Raw genomic sequence first — 26,725 nt, forward strand, 5'->3', positions numbered from 1 at the left:
AGTGATCTGAACTCTGACCTTCATGCTTTCGTAGCAAGTACTTTATTTACTGAGCCACCTCTACAGCCCCCTGCATTGTTTTTCAATGTTTGAAAGTAACCATGACATTAATGAGATTGTCTAGGCCTTCCAAGTCCATCTTTTTTCTTTGTTGCTGAGTATGTCTAGTGCAATGGTCTCTTAACAAACAAGCAAACAAAAACTGCTGAGTCATTGCTCCAGCTCCAAGCGGACCTGACTCTTACACTTGCTGGCATGTGTATATGCATGCATGCATGTATGTGTGTGTGTGTGTGTGTGTGTGTGTAAGATAGGTGTGTTTGTCTACATGTGTGCACTTGTGTCAAGACAGGTTGATGTAGCTTCTTGTGTTCCCAGGGGACTTCAGACGCAGAGAGAGCCCTTGCTGTGGCCAGGCTTGTGTAAGTTCTTCCCTCCTTGGGGGATGCCTTGTCTCTTCTGTAAGCTGTGAGACCTTCATGTCACTAGCAACCCATCTTTTGCTTCCTAGCCCCTTACTTTCTTTTTCAGGAGAAGGGTATTGGGTTTCTTTCTTTGTGGTATCTGAAGGCTGTCCTGGGACTCATGTATTATACCTGCTATGGTTATATCCCAGAGATTCTCTACATGGAAACCTCCTTTTAATGTTTATTCATGGGTTTCCCTTTCCAGGGATTTTTTTACGAGTCCTTTAGCTTTAATACTCATAAAATGTAGCTAAGAGACATTCCTTCCAGAGTTAGTAGTGGTCGGGAGAATCCATGGTTGAGGTGTGGCCTTTGGAGTTAACGCAGAGCTCAGTTGGAATTCAGGCTTTGCTATTTGGTAACTGTGTGAACTTAGGTAACTGTCTTAGGTAGGGTTTCCATTGCTGTGAAGAGACACTATGACCAACAAAACTCTTACAAAGGCAAAATTTAATTGGGGCTGGCTTACAGTTTCAGAGGTTCAGTCTGGTGTCCTCATGACAGGGAACATGGCAACATTCAGGCAGACATGGTGATTTAGAAGGAACTGGGTGTTCTACATGGTGATTGCAAGGCAGCCAGAAGGAGACTGATTCTTCTGCAGTGGGTGGAGCTCAGAGTAGGACCTCAGAGCCCACTCCCACAGTGACTTACTATCCCCAACAAGTCTACACCCACTCCAACAAGGTCATACCTCCTAATAGTGTCACTTCCCATGAGCCAAGCATATTTAAACCACCATAGTGACTTACCTAATATCCTTGAGAACTTGGTTCTCTTCCTTATACAATGATGCCTACCAATCTCTGGCATTATAGGAAACAGCAAACGAAAGAATGTGTGTCATGACATGTAACATGTCATGTAACACGTGGCACATTCTAAGTGCTTTATATTATTTTTTGTTACTGAAGACAGTGAAAGAGCTCAGACCTTAACTGCTGCAAACCACAGACTGCTATAAACCAGTGGAGGAGAAAATCTCTTCTATATCACAGGATTCTTTGTAGTAAACCAGTTGTGCAGCTCAGCAAATGAAGCCAGTCTAGTACAAGTATTAGCTCCTCCTCCTATTCCTCCACCTCTCTCTCCTATTCTTCCTCCTCTTCTTCTACCTCTTCATCCTCCTCCTCGTTTTCCTCCTCCTCCTTTTTATATCTTATGTAGCAGCCCAGGCTGGCCTCAAACATGTGATCTTCCTGCCTCTACTTTCTGAGTTCTGATATTACATATGTCCCGCTGCACCTGGCTCAGTTTAGTAACTTTTGCAGAAGATGTGCTCTGCAGTGGGCTCTGTGCTCACAGCACCTTTCTACATTGGCCAATGGCTTCCACTCCTCCAGTTAAAACGATAGCCCTGGGCTGGAGTTCAGGGTCACTCAGTATTTGAAATACCTGACATGACACTCAGCATAGTAAAGTCCTGTACATCCAGCTCCTTATAGATGTGAATTTGTTGTCTTTCTTCTGGAGTTCTGCTCAGGTGAGGCAGTTGCAGTTGGGGAAAGGACTTTGTTTCTGATTTTCACCTTTTGTCATTGAGAATTAGTGTGTTTCACAGGCCCAGGAGGCTGAGGAGATTCAGGAGCTCAGAACCCTTTACCTTCTACTTTCTTCCCTTAGGTAGGGTGTTTACCTCCTTTTCTCTTTCATACTTTTCCAGAGAAAATGATGTAGCTGGCATTGATGTCAACATGGGCTGTCCAAAAGAGTATTCCACAAAGGTAAAAGATCTATTTATATTTTTTAGAATTATTCTGTGCAGATTAAATGAGGCTAAGTATTATAGTACCTGGCTCTGGGCTAGATCCTGTGCTAGATTAGAAAGATGCTCAAAGGGGTGTTATTAGGTTAGATATGATGGCAAGCACTTGTAATCTAACCTTACAAAGGCTGAGGCAGGAGGATAATGAGTTGGAGGCTAGCCTGAGCTACAGGATGACCTTGAACTTCTGATCCACTAGGCCTTATTTCCCAAGTGCTAGGATTACAGATGTTGTCCCCACACTTAGTTTTATGAGATGCTAGAGACTGAGCCTAGGACTTCATGTACACTAAACACGTTGAGCTATATATGCAGCCCATTTACTTTATTCCTAATGATCCAGATCCTATGAGTCAGCAAACTGGCTCAGCGGGTAAAGGTGTTTGCCACACATGCCTAATGATGTGAATTCAGTCTCTGAATCCCACTGTGGAAGGGGACAATCGACTCTTAAAAGTTGTCCTCTGACCTCTGCACATGCTCTATGGAATGCATGTGCTCTCTTCCCACACACCTTACACACACACACAGTAGCAGCAAATAAAATTGAATTTATAATGATCCTCCCTCTAGGGTAAAGAAATGACTCAAGAGTTAAAGTGTTTGCTGTTCTCCTGGAGGATCTGGCATCAGTTCCCAGAACCCAAGTCAAACAGCTCATAACCACCTATAACTCCAACACTAAGAGACCTGAACCCTCTGGGCTCCGAGGGCATGCCTACACATGTGGCATACATACACAGAAACACATACTTATTGAGAAAAAAAAAATTCCCCTTTCTATTATAACTGTAATTTCAACACTCATTCTGGGTTATACAACATCATCAGTATCAACAGAACCAACACAAAGTCATTCACGATAACTGTCTAATGCTTCAGAAATATAGACAGTTATGAAAATTATTGCTAAATAAGCCTATCTGTGGTCATGAGACAACCACTGGCAGGAGTGATGTCTCAGTAGGTAAGGGCACTTGTCACCAAGCCTGATTACTTGAGTTTAGACCCCAGGATGCATATACGGAAGGAGAGAACTGATTCCCACAAGTTGTCCTCTGACCCGTACACATGTACACACACACAGAAAATAAATAAATGTTTAAAAGTTTTAAAACAGAATCATTGTTGTCACTGAGCTTTGTTTTGTGACTTAGTGGACTGTCATTTGCTGGATTTTGATACAGGATATATCGTGAAGTGCAAGCTAGCTGTGAACTCACCATTATGCAGTGGAGGCTGGCCTCGAACTCCCGATCCTCCTGACTTAGCCTCTGGAGTATGTGTGCCAGCCTGCTCAGGTGGACTCCTTGTTCTAAGGGCACAGTAGATAGTTGGCTCAGTTTGCTATGACCCTGAGACTTTTATGGGGATATGAAGTTCTGAAAAATAACATCTGTAGTGCCCATTTCTAGGTGGATACGTGGTTTTGCTAAAATGGTCAGAATGATCCATCACATTCTGATTCTGGATGGGGTGTGCGGTGTGCACAGACAATGCTACCTTCCTATGTGGTTAGGGAAATGCCAGTTCTGTGGACCTTAGCTACCGTGTTGCTACCCTGTGTTGCCAAACTGTGACCGGGCCATCTTCTTCCATCATAAGGCCTTCTATTTGCTTCTCCTCAGGGAGGAATGGGAGCCGCTCTGTTGTCAGACCCTGACAAGATCGAGAAGGTGAGTGACAGTAGGATCCTCAAACATGCTGTGACTTAGAGTTCTCTAAAATGTCTCTCCTCCTTAGTCTAGACTTACTGGGGTCTGACTAGATTTTCTGTTTGGGGCTCAGAGAAAATGTCTTTAAATTTATTTTTTCTCATGTGTTATGGGTGGTTTGCCTGCCTATATGTCTGCAGCATGTACATGTAATGGCTGAAGAGATCACTGGATACCTGAGAGATGGAATTACAGGCAGTTGTGAGCTACCTGATGTGGGTGCTGGGGACTGAGCTCCAGTCCTCTGTGTATATTGTGCTCTTACACATCAAGGTCTTCTAGCCCCGACTGGAAATGTAAACAAAGCAATTTTGATATGCAGTTAGATTTGGGAACTCTTCAGTCAGCCTTTGATGCTCCTGAGTTCTGTAAAAGTCTATAGATGGGGACATGTCACCTAAGAGCCAAAGGGCCTGAGAACTTAGATATGACCTCCTGTATATTGCTACTGTCCCTTCCAGGGTGATCTGAGGGCAGGCGCACAAGTCTGTGTGTGTAGATGGGCAGGCCATTCCTAGGGCGCTGGATGGGAGTGGCAGGGGTCCTGATATGGGTCATGTAGATAGCGTATAACGAGCAGTCCTCATGCTTCAGCCTCTTGAGTGCTGAGATTCTAGTCGCATACCATAAGCCCTTTGAGAGCAGCCAGGCCAGGGTAATATGAGGCCAGGTGAAGTTAGTTTCCTGCCTTTGGAGAGTACACAAATGGGCCTGGGTATGTACGGATAACAACCTGGCCATAGCACTTTTCTCTCCTAATTTACCAGCGCTCACCTTCCTGCTCTAGTGGCTTTTTTGTCTTCCTCACATCCTCTGTCTCACTTCCCTGCCTAAGCTTTGAGCCTCGGTGCTTCCTACAGACTCGAGACTGCAGTCAGACCCAACTTGTGAGAACTGTCATGGTGTGTGCTGGCTGTCACGGCTCAACCCTTTATATTCTCTTGCTTAGCCTCAGATAACGTCCTTTTACTCTATATAATGTATCTTTAATGTTTATAGAATAGTTTCTCTTTCAATGCACATTCCTGGTGTGCTTCATTTGTTCTCAGAAACCCTTAAAATAGTTATGGCAGGCATCTGCCCCTCCCCTCCTCCTCCGAGGCAGTGCCTACTTGTGTTGCCCATGTTAGTTTCAGTCTCCTGAGCCCAAATAATCCTCCCACATTAGTATTAGCACTGTGTTTCAGTTACATTTCTGTTGCTGTAATAAACTACTGAGATCAAGGCAACTTGAAAATAGAGGAATTTAATGGGCTTATGGTTCCAGAGGGATGAGAGTCCATCATGGTAGGAGGCATGGTGGTAGCCAGGCAGGAGCAGGAAGCAGAGAGATCACATCTTTGACCACAAACCTGCATCAGAGAGAGTGAACGGGAAGTGTTGTAAGGCTTTTAACTTTCAAAGCCTGTCTCCCAGGGATATACTTTCTCCAGCAGGGCTGTTCCTTCCCATAACCTCTCCAAACAGCACCAACTGGGGAGCAAGTATCCAAACACCTGAGTCTATGAGGGACGTTTCTTATTTTAAACTTCCATATACCACCAGACCACTGTTACCTTTTTGACTGATTGAAAGATAAATAAATACTAAGCTAAAAACCCAAACTAGGAGCTGGAGAGATGGCTTAGTGGTTAAGAGCACTGACTGCTCTTCTAGAGGTCCTGAGTTCAATTCTCAATGACTACATGGTGGTTCAAAAGCATCTATAATGTAATCTGATGCCCTTTTCTGGCATTCAGGTGTACATGCAGATAGATCACTCAGATAAATAAAATAAATAAATCTTAAAAAAAAAACTAAGTAGACAAGTTAAAAACAAGAACCTAAAAATGAATTTAATGGACAAAAACAGGACAGTTTATTAAAACTGAACTAGATGTGGTACACACAAATTTGAAATCCCAGCAGTTGGGAGGAGGAGGCAGGAGTGTTAGGGATTCAAGGTCAGGTTGAACTATATAAGGCCTTGTCTCAAAAGACCAAAGCCAAACTGAGCACAAAGAGAAAAGAGGAAATTGCTTAAGACCCTCTACAAATGTGTGACAGACACAGCCAGCTTCAGAAGCTATAGTTCTGTGACTCCTAACGCCAGCATTAGTGTCCCTTCTCAGTGATGCCACTACTAGCCACAGTTCTGTAACCTTGGCTTTAGAAACTGCAGTCAGAATGGAGGGAACAACTGTGGGTCTCAGAGTGGTTTCAACACTTGACTAGAGGGTGCCTCAAGGGAGGCTTCAGTTCATGTGCACATAGATGGCTCCCTCTCTTCCATCCTCCTGACTAAGAAGGCCAATGATGTTGGCTCTGCCCCTGCCCCACATTAATGAGCAGTAATGCACTCCATCTCAAGAAGCTTGCTTCACTCTGCTATAGTCATCTGTGCCAGCTTGGCCTAGTAAGTAGGGTTTACCTCATGATAGGGGTTTCAGGTTTCCACCAAGTTAGCTGTGACTTAGGCATATGGGACAGCCTTCAATTCAGGTCCACACTGTACTGGCAAGCTGGGAATTGGCTGAGAGCGTTGTGAGTACTTTGAAAATTTTCTCAAGATAAAGATGCTCATGTGGGGTCAGGAGAAAACTACGGAAATACATAGCGATAGTGGCTTAACTATACTGTGAATGTAACTGAGTTACACTTAACAGTGTTTAAGCCAAGCATGGTAACACACCACTTTAATCCCAGATCCCTGAGTTTGAGACCAGCCTGGTCTATAGAGCAAGTTCCAGGACAGCCAGAGCTATACAGAGAAACCCTGTCTTGGGGAAAAGAAAAAAAAAAAGGAAGTAAAAAGAAAGTAGCAGACACTTGTAATTATGTCAGTCAGTACTGAAGAGGCTGAAGCAGGAGGGTTGTGAGTTTGAGGGCATCCTACACTATGTAACAAAGTCTAGGACAGTGTGGGATATGCAGAGAAACCTATCTCCAAAACCAGGAAGTTGGCAAATTTTCTTCCTTCCTTCCTTCCTTCCTTCCTTCCTTCCTTCCTTCCTTCCTTCCTTCCTTCCTTCCTTCCTTCCTTTCTTTCTTTCTTTCTTTCTTTCTTTCTTTCTTTCTTTCTTTCTTTCTTTCTTTCTCTCTTTCTCTCTTTCTCTCTCTCTCTCTCTCTCTCTCTCTCTCTCTCTCTCTCTTTCTTTCTTTCTTTCTTTCTTTCTTTCTTTCTTTCTAGAGGGATCTAACATATCTCAAGCTAGACAGTAGATCTTGTGAGGCAAGCCTGCCCAAGGATGGATATTCTATTCCTCACTCAGATGTGAATTTCATCCCTGGTTCTTTCTCTGACAGGGATTTGTGGCATAATTTAGATCTGGATGGCGGGGTGTCCACACAGCTGGTGATAAGACAGCCTCAGGTTGCCTCTTCTTCCCCCGTGTGTTCCTAGCAAGTGACTAGGTCTTTTACTTCCCTAATCTCCTTCCTGATCTTTAATGTGAATGTGAACAGAAATACCTAGAAAGTACCTAGAGCTACTTAGAATAAATCTAAAGGAAGTTCTCTGAGGTTGAAACCACTTGATCTTTTGTTATTACATTTCAAAGGTTCAAAGTCAGTACTTGCAAGGGAACCTTCTAGATATGTTTCTGTGAACCAGAGTTATTAAACTAATAACTTATTGATTGATTGATTTTTGTTTTGAGATAAGGTCTCACGTACTCTGGGTTAGCCTTCTCCTTATTATTTAAGGACGACCTTGAACTCCTATTCCTCCTGCCAATACCTCCCAAATGCTGAGGCAAGTGCCACCATGCCTAGCTAGATGGGTCCTCATGGTCCTAGCAGTGTCCCCTTCCTTAAAGTACAAATGTCTCTTCAAGGCTTTCCAGGATGACTCTAGGCAATCTTATCTAGTCTGCAGTCCGAGGCGGCACCTGTCGAGTGTTCCTGCTCACCTAGCCAGCAGAAAGGGTCTTGGTGAACTGTTCACCTTTCAACAGTTTCTTCTCCTTAGCTCTTAGATAAGGCCACTTTTACTATAATGGCTTCTCTGTTGCCCTCACCTGTCTGTAATTAAGGTAAGCACAAGTCCTCATGGCCTTTCTGGTAGCCATTGCCTAGGAGGCACCTCTGCAGGTGAGGAGTTCAGTGTTTGAGATCACCTTCCTGCCCTTGTACCTGGCCTGAAATTTTTGATGTAGGAAGAAGATAGCAGTGCCACTGACTTCCAGGGATAATTGTATCTCTCTTGATCTCTGATTCTCATGTTGCCATATCATGCTACCCTCTTAACTACTTTCCCATGTTACATCTTGGTCTTTCTTGCAACCTTTCCTAATTGTTATGTAAGAAGCATTTTAAAACATGTTGAATGTGTTATAATTTCCTTTTCTAGTTTGTATATTTGTATATCTGACTTTTCAAAAGAGGCGGATTCATGAGGGCAGGGCCTAGGCCTCTAAGACCGTCCTTCCTCATTCTTGTTCTTAGGCTGGCACCTAGGAAAAAGAAAAGAAAAGAAAAGAAAGAGCTGTTAGTCTTTTGTGTTCATAAACAGAACTAGGCCCCAGGATTATACTGAGTATGTTGGGCAATGATTTTGAAAACACAGGTTTCTAAGCTCTGTCCCTAGAGAACCATTCAGGAACTAATGTAGTAGGATCTAAGAGTTTCTGTTATTTAAACTCTCCAGGCAATTCCATGTTTTTCCTGGTAAAGAATCACTGTGTTCCACATAGGATTGCATTCAAGTCCATTCACTTACTTCTTTATTCAGTGTGTGTATGTATATATACATATATCCATATATGTGTGTATATGTATATACATAATGTTAAACGTATAATATTTTTATTTATTTATATATACATATATATCGGGGAAGGACTTACTAGTGTTGAAATTTTAGCCCAGAACAGAAGCCAAATCCTTGCCGTCGAATTTTCGTGTAAGTGCATATGAGAGCAAGTGCTCATTAGTATGCAAACTGTTCCTCTCCCGGTGTGTTAACTATTGCAAGCAGTGTGGTGGTTTGTTCCAGACGTAGATGATCCTGTCTACTTCTCTTTGCAGATCCTTAGCACTCTTGTTAAAGGAACACACAGACCTGTGACCTGTAAAATCCGAATCCTGCCCTCGGTAAGACTGTAGCATTTGAAGGTCTGTTCTTTCAGGTGGTGTTGGGCCTGGTGGTGGAACTGAGCAGATTTTCGGAGTCAGAAGTTTCTTCCTTGGGGTCCTTAATGACCACCTTGTGCTGCAATCTTTCTTACCCAGCTAGAAGACACCCTGAACCTTGTGAAGCGGATAGAGAAGACTGGCATTTCAGCCATTGCAGTTCATGGGAGGTGAGTGGTGGCCTTCTCAGGGCCCGACTGGCGGGAGAGTCCTCACAATCACTCAACAGACCCTACATGACAAACAGCTTCTCTGTGTATTTAGCCTAGGTTTCTGGTAGCCTATGAATCCAGAGACCATTTAAACTGCATAGGCTTGCATTTGTTCATTCATTGAGTACTTTCTGATGATAGACACAACTTCAAGCATTAGGAACACAAGAGGAAGAAGGAACCTGCCTGTATGGTGTGTAAGTGCTACAAGTCATGCAGTGTGCTTAAAATCCTATCAGAGCCCAGATTAGCTTCAAACTTGACACATGGCTGAGGCTGGCCTTGAACCCCTGATGTTCTTATGTTCTTGCTTTAACTTCCTAAATGTTGGACTTATAGGCATTCACCACTATAGCTGTCTCTCTCTCTCTCTCTCTCTCTCTCTCTCTCTCTCTCTCTCTCGACAGGAGTTCACTATACAATCTAAGCTGTCCTGAGCTTTTAGTTCTTCTGTCTTAACCTCCCAAGTGCTGGGGTTACAGGCATGAGCCATCACACCCACCGAATCTCATTTTTTTTTCTTATTTTCATTGAGCACTGGCTTCTCCCTTGAATGACCCCAAGCAGATGGCTTTTCTTTTAAAGACGCTGCCTTTCTTTCCTGCCCTTGTTGGACTGCAGCTGTCTCGATGACTGTTTTAAACAGTTCTTGTATCTGTAGCTCACCTGTTCTCTACTGGGAGCTGAGTCTGGTTTTTTTTTTTTTTTTCTTTTCTTTTTTAGAGATTTGTTTTATTTTTAATTGTGTGTGTGTGTGTGTGTGTGTGTGTGTGTGTGTGTGTGTGCTTGCAGAGACCAGAGGAAAGTATTGGATCCCCTGGATCTAGAGTTCCAAAATGCTGGATGTAGGGGCTGGAGACTGAACTTATGTCCTCTGTAACTTAACTGCTGAGCCATCTCAACAGACAGACAGACAGACAGACACACACACACACACACACACACGTATAAAGCTATATAGATATGAGAGGGGTGCTCTCACTGTGTAGCCCAAGCTCACCTTGAATTCATGATCCCTTGTCTCAGTCTTCCAAGTGCTGGGATCATAGGTTGGGCACTAGAACCTGCTGAGTCAGGGTGTTTCTGAAGGCTGGTGTCTCCCTGTCAGATGGGCTTCCTGTGCCAAGCATTTTTTTTTTTTTTAAACACAATCCTGATTAATACACTTTGGCTGATGTTCCATTTTGGGGGAACTCAGGGGTTTTATAGGAATAGCCCAGGTTACTGCTTATGCCTGTTATTAAATTTTGGGAGTATATTCTGAGCAGCATACGGACAGTAAAGTGGAGCTGCCTGGATCAAAGCTAGGAGGGTTTGGAAGTGACGGATGCACACATATACTGAGTTCCTTGCTGAGGCAGTCAGCTTTAACCTCAGAAGTCTGATTTGAAATCCTAGCTCTGCAGCTTTCTACCTATACATCCTTAGGGAAATCACTTAATCTTCTGATTGACACATTCCTCACTGGGCAATTAATATAATTTCTGCTTCATAGTTATTTTGAAGCTTTTATGAGATTTTGAATATACAGCCTTGCTGTAAATTAAGGAAACTTAATTTTCTCAGAAGTTGGAGGCAATTAGAAGACTGACTTGGGAGAGTTTAGGGAGGGACTGCCTGACCATCAGAAATTCAGCAAATGCAGCTGTTTAGTTCGGCGTAAAATTGGCTGCTGGGGCTGTAAGTCATCAGAGGTAGAAGCTGGGTTGGCAGGCTCTTCTGAGAAAATCAGAGACTACAGAGCACAGGAGCTTCACTCAAGCAAGAACTAGCTCGCCACCTCTCCTACTTGTCTTCACACATAGCTTGGCCCAGTCATCGCTGTAGCATACCTAAGATTCACTTCCTTATGCACAGGAACTTTTTGCTGTTGACCTTGGTAGGAAGGCCCTGGGTTGTGTCCTTCTTCTCCCATGGCTTCTCTTGAGGGTCATGATCCGTGGCGGCCCCGGCACAGGGCCTACCCCGTGTCAGGTGCTTCTCCCAAAGATCAGCTGTGCAACTTGGCCTCAGCACAGGCAGCTGTGTGGGAGTGGCCAGTCTGAGCAGGGGCAGCTGTTCCAGGTCCCTGGGGACAGGCAGGGCTGGGACTGTAGGGGCAGCATTTTTGTGACACTGTCTCTTATTTTTGGTAGAGGCAAGGGAAAGCCAGGGTGACCTTGGGAAGCAGGCCACCCACATTGGTCCTTTGCATCTATGCCCAATCTTCAGGCCCCTGAGCACTAGACTAACTTCACTCCCATGCTCCTTTGGATGGAATTCTTCCCCATAGATCAGGGAGGCCATTCCCAGCAACCTGTCCTGAATAACCACATAGCTTTCTGATCTGCTTGAGGTTCAGTAGGAAAGACAGTAGGATTTCAGGAGTGGTCTCAGCTCCCAGGCCTCATCTCTTTTCTTTATCTTTTAAGGAATCGTGAGGAGCGACCTCAGCACCCTGTCAGCTGTGAAGTTATAAAAGCCATTGCTGAAACCCTCTCCATTCCTGTCATAGCCAAGTAAGCCTCCATTCTTCCTCTTTTATGTTACACTCATTCAGAAAACACTTGTGCTAGCATAGAAAACTGGGATGGCAGAACATGGAAAACTGAAACAAGCCAGGCATGGTGGCGCATGCCTTTGATCCCACCCGTCAGAGGCAGGTGGATCTCAGTGAGTTTAAAGTCAGCCTGTTCTACATAGGAAATCCAGAACGGACAGGAAAGACCCTGTCTCAAAACAAACAACTCACCCCAGCCCAAACCAAAACAAACATAGGGCTGGCAAGTTTGCTTAGCAGTTAAGGGTATCTGATACTAAGCCTGACAATCTGAGTTCAGTCTCTGAGAACTGAATCCTGCATCCTATCCCCTGACTTCCACTTGGGTCATGCCATATATTTCCCCCATCCCTGACCAACCAAATTAAAAAAAAAAAAAAAAAAAAAGCCTCAAAAACTGATCATAAAGGAAAGGCAATGCAGCACAAGTGTAAAGTTAGGAGTGAGGTCAACACTGACGTTTAGAGCTGGAGCTCAGGGCTTTCTGATGGTAGCCTAGGCTATGGGGATGAGTAAGAACAGCTAGAGGGAAAAGGTTGCAGAATCAGACCTAGAGTATGATGATAACTCATCTGGAGTTAGGAATGCAAGGTGCAGGGGTCTGTGTGAGCAGTCCCAAGGTTGCTCTTAGCAACAAGACTCAAGAAATATAAGTCAGATAAAAGAAATCCAGACAATGGCCAGGTAGTACACACCTTTAATCCCAGCCCTTGGGAGGCAGGCAGGTGGATCTCTATGAATCTGAGACTAGACTGGTCTATATAGAAAGTTTCAGGACAGCCAAGAAAATATGATGGGATGTTGTCTTAGAAAAAGGAAGGAAGGAAAAAAGAAAGATGGATAGATGCTGGGCATAATGAAGTGCACCTTTAATCTCAGCACTTGGGAGGCAGAGGCAGGCAGATCTCTGTGAGTTTGAGGCCAGCCTGGTCTACAAAATGAGTTCCAGGATAGCCAGAGTTAAGCTGAGAGACCCTGTCTCACAAAAGGAAAAGGAGAGGGGGAAAGTGAGGAAGTGAGGGAGAGAGAAGGAAGAGAAGGAAAGGAAGGAAGGATGGATGGACGAAAGATCCAAACAAATACATTATTCTGGGTGCTACAGGCACTTGTGCTAGCAAATTTGAGGTCTTGATGAGCACCCCCGAAACAGTAAGACTTGAGGAGCTTGGACATTAGAAACTAAAGTCCTGAGGAAAGTTTCCTCTGACTGGGGTGAAGGAGTAACAGGGCGGGGGAAGGGGAGGTGCTAGGCCCTATGCTCTCAGAGAAAAAGTCATTTTAAAGGTGGCTTGCAGGACTACTATCTCAGTTTTACACCTTCAAATATTGTATGCCTTTGGCCACTGTTTTGGATAGTAGAGAAGAAAAGTCAAACTTCTAAAACAACAACAACAAAAATCTCTTGTATGCCAGACATGGTTCAGGCTGTTTTTTGTATTGCTTTGTGCTCCTCACTTAACGATGGGTTGTGATTTGTCATCACTTAGAGTCCTGATAGTTGAAGGGACTCTGCTAAAGCTTACGAATAGTGAGCGGCCGAGGAGTTCTAGAAACACTGGTCGGTTCCATTATGGGATTCTTCCAAGCCCCCTATTGCTTTTAGCGGAGGATCTCATGACCACATCCAGCAACATTTGGACATAGAAGACTTTCGACAAGCCACAGCTGCCTCTTCAGTGATGGTAGCTCGAGCAGCCATGTGGAACCCCTCCATCTTCCTTAAGGATGGCCTTCGTCCCCTGGAGGAAGTCATGCAGAAGTACATCAGATATGTAAGTCTTAGCACTTTTCATTTACGTCTTAGTTTTAACATGGAGGCTCAGAGCCCAGGCTGACCTCCAATTCCTTATTCTCCAGCCTCTACTCCCTAAGTGTTGGGATCACAGCCATGTGTCACCACACCCAACTTGAGAATAGCTTTTTCTTCTCACTATGAGTGTGGTTCTTGTGCTAAAAGATTGTATTTGTTTATTTTGATGAATTCATCGGGTATAGCCCTGGGACGCTGGGATTCAATACTGGGCTGTACATGTTCACTGCTGGAAACAGTGAGTTGTCTCCAAGCTCTGCAGTGAGTTGGATTTGAGCAGAAGTTCCAGCCCTTCCCCACGGCAGTTTTCCACCTTCCTTTTCAGTCCCAAATCTCACTCAAGCCTGGGGTTATCTAAACTCTTCTCAAGCTGTGGCATTCGGGTGGTTTTCTGATTGTTAATTAAGCTGGGCTGGTAGGACGAGGCACGTGTCCAGTTCTGGGCAGCTTCTGTCTAAAGCCTTCTTTCCCGAGGGCTGCAGCCCCTCCTCTTGGTTCTGGGTGTCCTGGTGGGCAGGAAAGGGCTGGAACTTCTGCTCAAATCCAGCTCACTGCAGAGCTTGAGGGCAACTCACTGCCTTCACCAGTGAGCATGCGCAGCCCAGTATAGAATCCCAGCGTCCCAGGGCTGTACCGGATGAACTCATAAAGCAAAAAGAATACTTTAGCACAACTAGCACATTCACCGTGACTAAGTGAGATACAGGCAAAGGACTTGAGCTCAGCCCAGGCCAGCCGTCCAGCTCTTCTGGCCACTTGGCAAGTGTGTGTCTGAGGAGACATGTTCAGCTGTGCTGAGCCTGCTTACTAGGTGAAAGGTGATGCTATCACTGTTGTTTAGCTATCCTTCCAGGAGGGTGTGTTGTCACGAAGAAATGGAATAGCCTCAAGCATCAACATGGATGCTTCTAGTCTGGTCAGGTACTTTCTGGGCCAGACAAGCTGAATCATGGTCCTGCCGCTGGCTGGGACTTACCCACTTATTCCGTACTTTCTCCTGAGCATGCCGTAGCACTTTCCTAGGTACTGAAAACAGGCCTAAAGGAGATGCTACAACAGTGTGTGGGGATGAGTGCTTGAGGTGGTTCTGCAGGCCTGTCCGAAGACCCTTTACCTACTGCTGCTATCCTGCTTGCCCCTAGCTGGGTGAGCATCTATAGTACTATTTCCGGGGTAGTCACTGTACTTCCCTGGGCCCGACTTCTCAGGCTGTAGAGTAAGGTAACAGCTGTACCTATCTTTTTATAAATATTCAAGCTGATAAATAATGTGTATGAACATGCTTAGTAGATGGGGCTGTGCCACACCCATGTCTGAGAAGTTGAAGAGAGGTTTGTCAAGATATGGTTGATCCTGGTTGTAAGGAATAGACATCTTACCTCAGTCCTAGGGCTAGATTTGCCTTGCCAAAATTTGCCGTGTTCCTCTCCCAGCCCTGGAAGGTGCTCGGCGTTTATTTCTCTGTGGTAACCTGTGGTGCCTGAAGCATGGGTTCAGTCAGGCTGCCTAAGTGGGCATGCTGTTCAACATGAGCCTTAGTTTGACCCTTAAACTGTGTATGCTAGCAGGAGCAACAGATAGCAGGGTGGAGGCAGTTCTTGTGTGGGGGCAGGTCACACAGGCTTGGTTGGCTTTAAACAAACATCTAATGCCCTCTTAGAATCCCGTTCCCTCCCCTGAAAAGCCACCTCAGCACTCGCCACTGGTACCACTGGTGGCCGGTGGGCTCACATCCGTTCTCCTCTCAGGCAGTGCAGTATGAAAACCACTACACCAACACCAAGTACTGCTTGTGCCAGATGCTGCGGGAGCAGCTGGAGTCGCCCCAGGGGAGGCTGCTTCACGCTGCCCAGTCTTCCCAGGAAATTTGGTAAGAGTTCAGTGGTCTCTCTATCTGTTTGTGGAGACTTGTCCCAGACTTGACCTTGATCCCTAAGATTTTGCTGAGGGATCAGAGATGTGTATGTGTGGGAGTGGGGTAGTAGCACGGTTTTGCTTTGTAGACGGGAGTACTTTCACAGCTTTGAAACCTTCTATTCTTCAACTATCTCAGTTGGTAACTAGGGAACTGTTAGATTAGGACAATGTCAAGCTCAGGGACCACGTCTCGTTGGGTGTGATGACTTGTTCTCAGTTTTCAGCTTCCCAAGAAGGTGATTTTTTGTTACTGTTTGTTTGCTTTGTTCTTACTTATTTTAAGACAGGGTCTCTATATCTAGTCCATGTTGTCCTGGAACTCCTGGAGAAAGGCAAGAGATAGGCCTGGCAATTCCAAAGAAAGAAGTTTTTTTTTTTTTTTTTTTTGGTTAATGGGCCTTTTGCATGCCAGGGTAAAACAAACAACAACAAAAAACAAAACAGTGGTCCATAGTACAGGCTGTCTGGGTGGTGGTGGTGCACCTCTAATCTGGGACACAGAGACAGATGGATCTCTGAGTTCAAGGCCAGCCTGGTCTACAGAGTGAGTTCCAGGACAGCCAGAGCTATACAGAGAAACTTTGTCTCAAAAAACCAGGAGTGAGGGGGCAGAGATGGGATGGGAGGGGGCTTTAGACTGAAAACCAGAGAGAGAGAGAGAGAGAGAGAGAGAGAGAGAGAGAGAGAGAGAGAGAGAGAGAGAGAGAGAGAGAGAGAGATTGATTGAGAGGGTGAGGTGGAGCTTTAGCACTCTTGACAAATGCCTACTTCCATTATACTAGTCAAGGAGGCTGTGTCTTGGTCCTTCAGATCTATTGCCATTTTAAATGATGAGATTAACCTGGAGGTCTTTAGCATCTTAGCCTCCTCCCAGCTCTTTCAGCCTCCTGTCTACTGTCACCATAATAAGCCCTCTGTCTTAAAGGCTTTTTCTCTTAACATTTGCTGCACACACCCTTCTTCCTCTAAGGCATTCTGGATCATACTTGCCCTTAGCGATCCATGTGGAGGAGTGTTTTTAGAAGGGAAAGCTCTTCCAGAAGCCTTCTTCTTGGCTTGCACTGCTGGTTCTGCCCCTATCCCATAGAGGTCGAGCAGCTCAGCATCAGTGTTTTGTGACTTCCAGAAGAGAATATAACTCCTGAGCCTTGTGTGGTTCAGATTAGGTCCATGGTAACCATGGGCAGAGAGGAATCAATCAGTCCTCAGCCTTTGTCTTTTCCTCCCACAGCCCCACATGGAGATGATAATATAAAGTCCCAGTATAGGCCAGCTCTGCTGTTCTGGCTTGTTGGAGACATCAACCTGCATAGTCATCATTGGAAAAGAGCTGAGAATGGTGGTGGTGGGGTAACCTCTGGAATCCTTTATTCCCTAGCCCAGCCTCCCTCTAGTGTTCATACTCAAAGGTTCAAATTCATCTTCTACTTTGCAGTTTAGGTAGGTGCCAGGTGTGTAAACAGTATATTCTGATGATCAGACCCTGGTAGAGTTTTGAGATACATGATACAGGAGTTTCCTGGACTCCTGCAGTACCCTGGGTTCTGTTCTACTAAGGTTTCTATCCTGATCCACCTCTTTCTCTGTAGTGAAGCCTTTGGCCTTGGCGCCTTCTATGAGGAGACCATTCGGGAGCTCGATGCTCGGCGAGCTGACCTCTTGGCCAAGACTCCAGAGGCAGTTGAGGAGTCAGCTGAAGATACCTCTGGCATCATTAAAATGGCTATCAGGTTTGACCGGTAGGTTTCCAGTATATTCCAGGGCAAGTTGCCTTGGGGTTTTAGTGGCTGTTGTATGTGAATAATGTCAAGCTTAGGGACCATAGGTCTCCTTAGTATGGATACTTGGTCTTTGTTTTCAGCTTTCCAAGAAGGTGATTTTTTATTAGTGGTTTTTTTGTTTGTTTGTTTGTTTGTTTTGTTTTTGAGACAACGTCTCTCTACATACCCATACTGTCCTGGAACTCTTTATGTAGAGTAGAGTGACTTTGAACTCACAGAGATCCACTTGCCTCAGTCTCTAGAGTCTTGAGATTCAAGGCATGTGCCACCTCAAGGATTGGATCTAAGGCAGGATCTCGTGTAGTCCAGACTAACCTTGAACTTACCATGTAGTTATTGATGACCTGAACTCCTGATCCTCTTGCCCTCAAAGAGAAGGTGCTTTCAGGGAAGAAGACAGTTCCTGAAGCGTAGATAGCACTGGTGGGAGCATATTTTTCTAAGACAGACAGACTTGAACTCCATTTCCTTCTATAACATGGGACAAGGATATGAGTCTTCTGTTCCTCAAAAGTCTGTGATTTTTTTTTTTTTCTGAAGCTCTTCCGTGGCTACAGGAACCTTACCTTTACTTGGCTCTGTATCCCTGTTCATACCTCGCCCCTCACCAGGCCAGTAGGCCTCTCTCGGCGGATGCTCCAGTCCAATTTTTCCTCACATTTGGACTCAGCTTTTAGTGGAGCTCTCATTCTTGTCTCCTGGGTCTGAGCCTCTTCGGTCTCCAATGCCCAGACAAGGAGTCTCACCTGGCAAGGGCTTGAGGTGGGGTTAAGTGGACAGCTGTTATGCAGTCATATGCCAGAGGGAGCTCCCCGTGGAAGCTGGAACGTGTCACTTTATCCCTGTCACAGACACTCTGAAGCCAGAGTTTATTGTGTCTGTAGCAGAGCAGATAACCCTGACACTCAGCAGATGGAATCACAGTGTGTACTAAGCTGGAGCTCTAGGCCTACTGTGTGGTCACCTCCCTTCCTACCTCTACCCGTTCCCTCAGATCTGGCCTTGAAAGGCCCAGCAAACCTTCTCTCCTGGCTGTTGAAGGCTGTTTTCTATCCTGGCACTCAGAGAACTGGGAGCGCTCACATACATGCACTCATTATTATGCCAAGCATGAGAAGCCCACTTTCCCTTTAGATTAAAGCCTGGATGCGCCTGCTGGTAGGACAGGAAGGAAGTGGGCACAAGAGCCGTGGGCAGCAGCATGATATCTCTGTTTCTCCAGTTCTTATAGCACCTATAGCAACAGTGGTTGATTGGTGGCTCTTGCTAAGGCATAGGGTAGAAATGACAAATGGCTCTCAACTGTTTCTCCTCCTTTTCCTAGGAGAGCATATCCACCCCAGATTACCCCCAAGATGTGCCTGCTGGAATGGTGTCGGAAAGAGAAGTTGCCACAGCCTGTGTATGAAACAGTGAGTTTTTCTGGTTGTTGCCTGTCTGACATCCAACCCCAATGCCTCCTACACTGCTACTATCTCTGTAGTATCTTATCCTCAGCTCCTGGCTGCCTGGTTAGAATTTGAACTTGCTTTCCATAGCTGTGTATAAGTTGTTAGTAGTAGGGTCAATTGCTGATAGGCCCTTATCTCCAACCTTGGGCTTGTCCAATCTTTGGGTGGGCTTCAGCCAGTGGGGCACAAAATTATGCCCACATACATATAGGGACCCTGGGGTTGAAACCTTAAGATAGTCTTGCTTTACTTCCTTCCTTCTGGCCTCTAGCCTTACACTTTCTGGGCCTTGTGTCCCTTCTACCAGAGTGACTTTTGAAAGACAAATCTAACCTCTGTCTCTTTTGTTCAAGTTATCAGCTCCCTAGAACACAAGACTCATCCCCACATACTTTGCTGTTTCATTTCTGCCACTAAGCTCTCTACTCCAGCCACACTGCCTGATCCCTCTGCCAGATGTACCTTTTTTGCCCCCATACTTGTTCCTTCTCAGTCCTTTGCCATCTGGTGACCTCCTTTCTGCTGGGAGCTGGCTCACATAGAAATCAGTAGGTAGAGATCCCATAGTCAGGTGCAGATAATGGCCCTCTGTGTAGTTCAGGGACAGAACTCTGACACACTTGATATCATCGTCAATTTGCATAACTGCCTTTTTCCCCTGAAAGATGCAGCAGGTACTTTCCCGTGGGTGGAGCATGTGATCAAGGAGCCTCCATTTGACTTAAGTTAAAAGTTCTAGTCTAGCAGTTGTAGTGCATGCTCAGGAGGAAACAGGTGAAGCTCCAACTTTGAGGCCAGCCTACAAAACAAGTTCCAGGACAGCCAGAGCTACACAGTAAAACCCTGTCCCCCCCAAAAAACAAATCCAAGGTGGGGTGGGAGTGGGAGAAGTCTTTCATTTATGTGTTCAGCATGTGATGACACAGGTGGGCAGTCTTCTGTTTCCTTTGCTCTCTCTGTACCAGGTTCAGCGACCTATAGATCGCATGTTCTGCTCTGTTGTCACTGTTGCGGAACAAAAGTACCAGTCCACCTTGTGGTAAGTTCTCATCAGATGGTATGAGACTATTAGTGTGGGATCCAAGTCTACTTTGGATCTGTGAGACTTGGGTGCATTGTGTGTGAAAGCACCCAGTGATGGCCCCTCTTAGAAGTTCTGTCAGAATCTCTTCAAAGTATTTGCAGGTTCAGGGCTTCAAGACTATAGTCTTGCTGTTTACTTGCTTTATTAATTGTTGCTTCATTTACCCAGGGACAAGTCTAAAAAACTGGCAGAGCAGACTGCAGCAATCGTGTGTCTGAGGAGCCAGGGCCTCCCTGAGGGTCGACTGGGTGAGGAGAGCCCCTCCTTGAACAAGCGAAAGAGAGAGGCTCCTGATCAAGACCCTGGGGGCCCAAGAGTTCTGGAGGCAGCAACACCTGGGGAGATATGCAAGAAGCCATTTGTAACCCTGGAAAGTAGTGAAGAGAATCTGCTGGAAGGTTGTTAACTCATGCTCTGACCGTCAGTGTGTGGGACTGATGTGAAGGGGTTATGGGTGTCGGAACCTAAGACAGACGCCCTTGGACAGTTTGCTGGCCCTTGACACGTGAACTTAGAGGTCTTGGCCCAGGCCATCAGTCTGAAACAAGTGCCAAGAAATGTCCAAGGGTAATACTGTCTTTCGTATATTTGATGGCTAAGCCAAGTTCCTAGTAACCTGAACGTTTCTTTGAAAACGAGGTTTTTAGGCCTCACTTCTAACTTGACATTGGTATTGTGCAATAAAGACACTTTGACTCTCACCCATGACCAATTGCTTCAACCTTACATCCTAACATAATTTTTCTACTTCTACCCTCTGTGCAGATCTAGCGCTTCCCAAAGCACATCTCTTACACGTAGGGAACGAGTGAACCTTTAGGGTCCACTGGATTTTGGTGAAAGCAGGAAAGGACCAAGAAAACCATTTTAATTCGATGTTAATCTTCAGTTGACTTTCCTGGTAAGAGGTCTGGATAATCTCAGAAAAAAAACAAGAGTATCTGATATCCCATAAAGGGCCAATGCAAACCTAGTAAGGTTGGTGGGTAATGGGTTCAGGAGTCTCTTTTATGCCTTACAGCTAATTTGAACTCAGACCTGATAAGGTGCCTGCTCAGGGCAGGGAACACCTGAGGGCTGTTGATGGTGGCAATTTGGCTTCTGTCAAATGCAGCAGTCATATCACTTTCCCCACCCCAGTCCCACTGGAGGTGAAAGGAAGTGGTAGATTCTCTTTAATTTCCTCCTGGCAGCGAGAAGCAGACAAATAGCTCCCACACATTTATTGGGGCCTCCCCACTCCCCTACTGGGAGGGGTGGCCTGACCAAAGGTCCCTGCCCTGCCCCACCCCTGCTTCCTCTGCTGTAAACAGGCTGTGTGACCTTCTTTTTGCCAGGATATATGGGGGGAGGATTCCCCTCTAAACTGAACCTTTCTTTCCCACCAGTCCCTTGAGAACAGCCTCGTGGCTCTGTGGCAACTAGCAGCTCCTGGCCCTGCATGTCTCTGAATCAAAGGTTTAGTGGTTTAGGCCTTGCCTATTCTATTGCTACCCATACTAGCTCTCCTTTGTTCAGATAAAGTTAGCATACTCCCAGAGGCCTTTCAAAGCCCCTTGCCTTTTGACCTTGGGTAACTCATTTCTAGTCTTCTGCCTCTTAGTGAAATCAGTTGTCCTCTGCACGTGTGAGGCTGGCCTGTGATGGGGTACTATGTGACTGTGTGTTTCTGCTTTCTGAGAGGCTGCCTTTTTATTCTACTGCTGTCAGAGTAGGGCCCCCAGTAAGAAGGAAGATAGTCTTGGTCTGATCTCAGCCATCAAGATTTAGAAAGTTTGGGGGCTGGAGAGATGGCTCAGCAGTTAAGAGCACTGACTGCTCTTGCAGAGGTCCTGCGTTCAATTCCCAGCAACTACATGGTGGCTTGCAACCATCTGTAATGGGATCTGATGCCCTCTACTGGTGTTTCTGAAAACAGTTACAGTGTACTCATATAAATAAGTAAATTTTTAAAAAAATTAAAAAATGATTTAGAAAGTTTGTGCAGGGAGATTGTTCAGTAGTTAAGAGCACTGACTGCTCTTCCAGAGGTCCTGAGTTCAAATCTCAGCAACCACATGGTAGTTCACAACCATCTGTAATGAGATCTAATGCTCTCTATTGGTGTGTCTGGAGACAGCTACAGTGTCTTATATATAATAAATAATACATATTATTTATAATAACTTATATATAATAAACAAATCTTTTTAAAAGATTTAGAAAGTTTGTATCTAGATTTGTTTGTTTCTACTAAACTTGTATTAAAATCCTCCCTTTACCTTTTCTTGTATTTGGACTGGAGGTAAGAAGCCTGAAGACATTGTCTATGTCTACCCTCAGAATAATTCACTTAAGAGTTTCCAACCCCTTCCTGTGAGAGAAGAAGTGGTACCCACCCATGCATGTCCTTAATTGAAGCACCCTCCTTAGCCTGTCTTATGGAGGCCTTTCTGTTCTCTTTTGTCTTGAGATGGTATCTTGGGAAGTCCAAGCTAGCCTTGAACTTTTAAAAAATATGTATTTATTGTTTATTCATTACTCTGTGTTGGGGGATGCACCTGGATATCAGAGGAAGACATTGGGAAATCATTCCTCTCCTTCCATCTTTATGTGGTTTCCAGGGATCAAACTCAGGTCATCAGGCTTGTGTGGCAAATGCAATCTTGTTAGCCCCTTTAACAATTTTTCTTTTTAAAACCTATTTTTACTTATGGTTTTATGTTGTGTTGGGGATTGAATCCAGAGGCTTTTGAATGACAGGCGAGCATTCTTGTAATAGACCTACATCCCCAGTGACAGTTTTTGTTGTTTTTATTCTGTGATAAAGTTTTGTTATGTGGCCCTGGCTGGCCTGAAACTTGGTTGCTATGTAGACCAGATTGGCTTCCAACTTGCAGCTGCGTCCATGTGCTATGCTTACAAATGTTCACCACCACACTTGGACTAGAATAAATGGTTTTATATTCCATGAGACGGAGGCTGAGTAAAGTTGAAGGAGTTGGTGGGGATTACAAAGTTACAGAAAGAAGCTTGATTTGGGGGAAGGATAAGAGGGATCTTAGGCTTTAACTCCCACAGGCAAAGTCCTCCCAGGTACTGCTCCTTTCAGGACTGTGGTCTTGGAAACTGCTCTCTAGACCAAGTCCAAACCCCTGGTCTGGCAGGAGAAGACAGAGTGATGGCTTGGGTTCTCAGTACTCTATGCTGACTTTAGCAGCTAACGTTTGGAGGTTAGAGTTGGCTGGTTTTAACTTACCCATCTAAATTGGAGCTGCCCCAGGCTGTTATTTTCTCTATGGCCAGCATTGGCATGGAGGTGAGCAGGCCCAGCAAACTAAGAGTTTAGAGGGTGTGTGTGTGTGTGTGTGTGTGTGTGTGTGTGTGTGTGTGTGTGTGTGTGGTGAGGGTGGAGGAGGGGGGTACATGGCACACAGAAAAAGAATTTCTAAACTTGAAGATTCCTGGTTTTCCCTAGTATGAAATAAGGGATGGGGCTGGGCTAAGCAGTATCACTCCATGGCTCTGAGGTATAGAGGAAGCCTCAGCAGTAAAGACCTAGGCCAGGCCTATGATAACAGATGAAAGAAAAAAGTATCTCTTGATTCTCAAGCCTGGGCCATAATTTACACTGGAGGGGGGGGAAAGGGTCTATAGAGACCCAGTGCTCTCTTACTCTGAGGTTCTATCTCTATATTTCCCACTAGGCCCCCTGAGAGATTTGCAGTTGGAGTACATGGTGAGCAAGAACTTTGGGGGTAAATCTTGGTCCTAGCTGGGGAGTGTGTGTATGTGTGTGTGTGTGTGTGTGTGTGTGTGTGTTTGTTGGGGGGAACCAGGAACCTTCATGGCCTACAAGAGTCTAGTTGCTGTGTTCTTGCTTGTCTCTTTTTTTCTTGTATATTTTCTTTACTTACATTTCAAATATTATCCACTTTCCCGTTTCCCTTCCGGAATTCCCCTATCCCATCTCCCCTCCTCCTGCCTCTATGAGAGTGCTTGCCCCCCACCCACTCCCTTCCACTCATTCACTCTTTCCCACCTTCCCCACCCCACCCCTGGGATTCCCCTACACTGGGGCATTAAGCCTTCACAGGATCAAGCCTCTCCTCCTGTTGATGCCCTATAAGGCCATCCTCTGCTACACATGCAGCTGGAGCCATGGGTCCCTCCATGTGTGCTGTTTGGTTGGTGGTTTAGTCTCTGGGAGCTCTGGGGAGGTCTGATTAGTTGATATTGTTCTTCCTATGGGGTTGTAAACCACTTCAGCTCTTTGTTTCTCTCTCTCCCTCTCTGCTTCTCTTTCTCTTACCCAACACAGTTCATGCTGCCTTTCTTACAAAAATAGTAACTCATTTCCCTAACAATTGGTTCTTACCTCTGCTGAGCCTTTAACACTCTATGTTGTACTAAACAAGAGCTCTTTCTACAACCTCACCCTTTTCTAGATAGTCTCTGGAACTCAGTGTCTGGGGGAAAAAGATGTATTGTTGAGCATTTAAGTGAGTGGATTTTATTGTGGTCCTTTACAAAGTGTAGGGATTGATAGGCCAGGGTCTACATTCTGCCTCCCTGGTCAGATTTATATTTTTATTTTTAAAAGATTTATTCTAACCTTATGTACATGAATGTTTTTTCTACTTGTATATGTGTACACTCTGTGTGTGTCTTGTGCCTATAAAGCCAGAAGAAGGCATCAGATATCCTGAAAGTTACAGATGGTTGTGAGTTACCATATCATTGCTGGGAACCAAATCCAGATCCTCTGGAAGACCAGCAAGTGCTCTATCTCTCCAGCTCTGCTGCCTCTACCTTAGCCTAATTCACCCCATTCAGGTGAACTCCTAACTGGAGAAGGGAGGGAGACTGGGTCCATGCTCTCAATCTAAATTATAAGCATGCATCTACAAATGGAGCTGAAATTGCTTTCATTTTTATGGAAACGGGGAAGTAAGCTGGCTAACTTCTGGGGACCTTATAGGATAGTGGGACCATGGGAATTAGTTGGTAAGCTTATAGTCAGTCTGTTCTGGTTGCAGACAGGATGTAGCATTTGGTCTCCTAGTTTCATATTCAAGCTTTCTAGGTCTGCCCCTCTGAAGACAGTATAGCTTGGTGCAAAGTATTTTTTTACCCACCAAATATGTTAAGTCCTTTGCTTTTTGTTTGTTTTGAGAAAGGATCTCATGTACCTAAGCCGTCCTCAACTCACTATATTGGGATGATCTTGAGCTCCTGATCCTTTGTCTCCACTGTTTGAGTCTGGCATTACAGGCATGTGACACTAAGCCTGACTGCTTCCTCGTCCTTGCTGCTTTTAAATGTCCTTAGTCAAGTGTTCTATATGGAAGTGACTATTTTAGTCTTCTGCTTTAAACCCTAGTATGGTGCCTTACTGTCCTTAGGATCTTAGCATCACACAGTGACCCTGCCCACTAATACAGAATCACCTTTGGCTTCTGCCCACTGGTCCCTCTGTGGAACAAACTGCTCATCTTTTGCTTACATCTCCAGTTTCTACTAATTCTGCAGAGGCCCTGGAATGTGTGGGTGGGTGTTCAGTGTCCTCAGTGCTCCTATCACAGCTCTGATCTCTTTGCACAGTAATTACATATTTGCTATTCCTCTCTCTCAACTCTGAAGGAAGACTATCTATGTATCTCTGTCTCTCCTAAGTACTGGTAAAGCCGAGCAGGAATAAACCCATCCAAGACGAATGGCTCAGGTGCTCAGAACATTCCTTGCTCTTCTGACCCTAGGCTTAGTTGGGCTCTCCCTGGGGCTCATTTTGCAGCCCAGGAATCACTGAGATGTGGAGATCTCTGCAAGGAAATTGTGTTTTCTCCATTCTCCCAGGGGCTTTTGTGAATAGTATGAGACGTGCTGTTGTGGGGGAGGTGGTCACTGGCTTCTCCCAACTCCTCTTAATCATGCTCTAAGTAAACAAGACTGAGTCCCCAGACTCCAAGGGATGGTGTCTTGGGCCATCTCATGCCTCACTGGGGAAGGCAGGCTCGTTGAAATGAAGCCAAGATTGAAAACGGGTTCTTTTGACAGTGTCACTTCCTATATGTTGGCTGTCATTGCTCGGGTGTCTCCACGATTGTGTACTAGAATGCAGAAATCAAGAAGGGGACTTTGCTGTATCTGCTTAACTTCCACCAGGGACCAGACCTAGTTTTTCTGATTTATGTGAGGTCTAGAATGCAAGGTATCCTCTAGATAACAGCTTCTGGGCCAGCTAGTGGGGACAAAGGCACAATCACTGAGGCGGGGCCCCACCCCATAGGGGTGGATCTGAATTGACTCTAGACTTGTCTCGCAAGGTTTTCTTCGGCTCCACCCCAACCTACCCAGAAGATCAAACCAATCCCTGGCCCTCTCGGGGTTCCGCCATTGAAGTTGGTATGAAGGGATGCGAGGGTGAGTGGTATGGTATATATAGGTAACCTTTGAGGCAGTCTAACGCTTCCACTCTAAAAGTAGCCATAAGGGAAAGTACCTCTGTGGGGCCAAGTATCCGGACACCTATAACCCTGGTGCTCTTCTACCCACTTCCTCGACGTGAGCTCCGCCCAATGGGAGGGAAAGGATAGTCTGCCATTGGCCTACGTGGGTTCTCAATAGACAGCGCTATTGGCTCTACACTGGTCTTGGTTTAGAAACTGCGGAAGAATAAAACTTTAACTACAACTCCCGAGAGGAAGCTGGGCTCTGTAGCTCCTCGCTCACGTGACTTCCTCCTTGCAGAGGACTCACGGGATAGGCCGGCGAGGAGGCGGGGCCCATGAGTGTCAGCGAAGCCAGCGGCCTATGGGCCTCCCCGTCTGACGGGAGCGCGGCAAGGGGCGGGGCTGGGCGCGCTGCAAGGCGCGGGAGCGCGCCGGCGGCGG

General features: G+C 45.5%; 1 protein-coding gene across 2 annotated transcripts in view; it reads left to right on the plus strand.

Moving 5' to 3' along the window:
- The window catches only part of DUS2 (dihydrouridine synthase 2), a 38,630-nt gene extending 17,972 nt beyond the window's left edge, over positions 1 to 20,658 (plus strand). For both annotated transcript variants that reach the window (XM_080937090.1, XM_080937091.1), the window contains exons 5-16: positions 379 to 422; positions 2,131 to 2,191; positions 3,861 to 3,908; positions 8,955 to 9,020; positions 9,159 to 9,229; positions 11,683 to 11,769; positions 13,414 to 13,582; positions 15,369 to 15,490; positions 17,127 to 17,276; positions 18,643 to 18,730; positions 19,735 to 19,808; positions 20,022 to 20,658. In XM_080937090.1, coding sequence (XP_080793216.1) covers positions 379 to 422; positions 2,131 to 2,191; positions 3,861 to 3,908; positions 8,955 to 9,020; positions 9,159 to 9,229; positions 11,683 to 11,769; positions 13,414 to 13,582; positions 15,369 to 15,490; positions 17,127 to 17,276; positions 18,643 to 18,730; positions 19,735 to 19,808; positions 20,022 to 20,259 — 1,218 coding nt within the window. In that variant the 3' untranslated portion in view covers positions 20,260 to 20,658. The remainder of the gene's footprint in view (positions 1 to 378; positions 423 to 2,130; positions 2,192 to 3,860; positions 3,909 to 8,954; positions 9,021 to 9,158; positions 9,230 to 11,682; positions 11,770 to 13,413; positions 13,583 to 15,368; positions 15,491 to 17,126; positions 17,277 to 18,642; positions 18,731 to 19,734; positions 19,809 to 20,021) is intronic.
- Positions 20,659 to 26,725: the final 6,067 nt, after the last annotated feature.

This window comes from Micromys minutus (assembly GCF_963924665.1).
Source record: "Micromys minutus genome assembly, chromosome: 24".
NCBI classification, from domain to species: domain Eukaryota; kingdom Metazoa; phylum Chordata; class Mammalia; order Rodentia; family Muridae; genus Micromys; species Micromys minutus.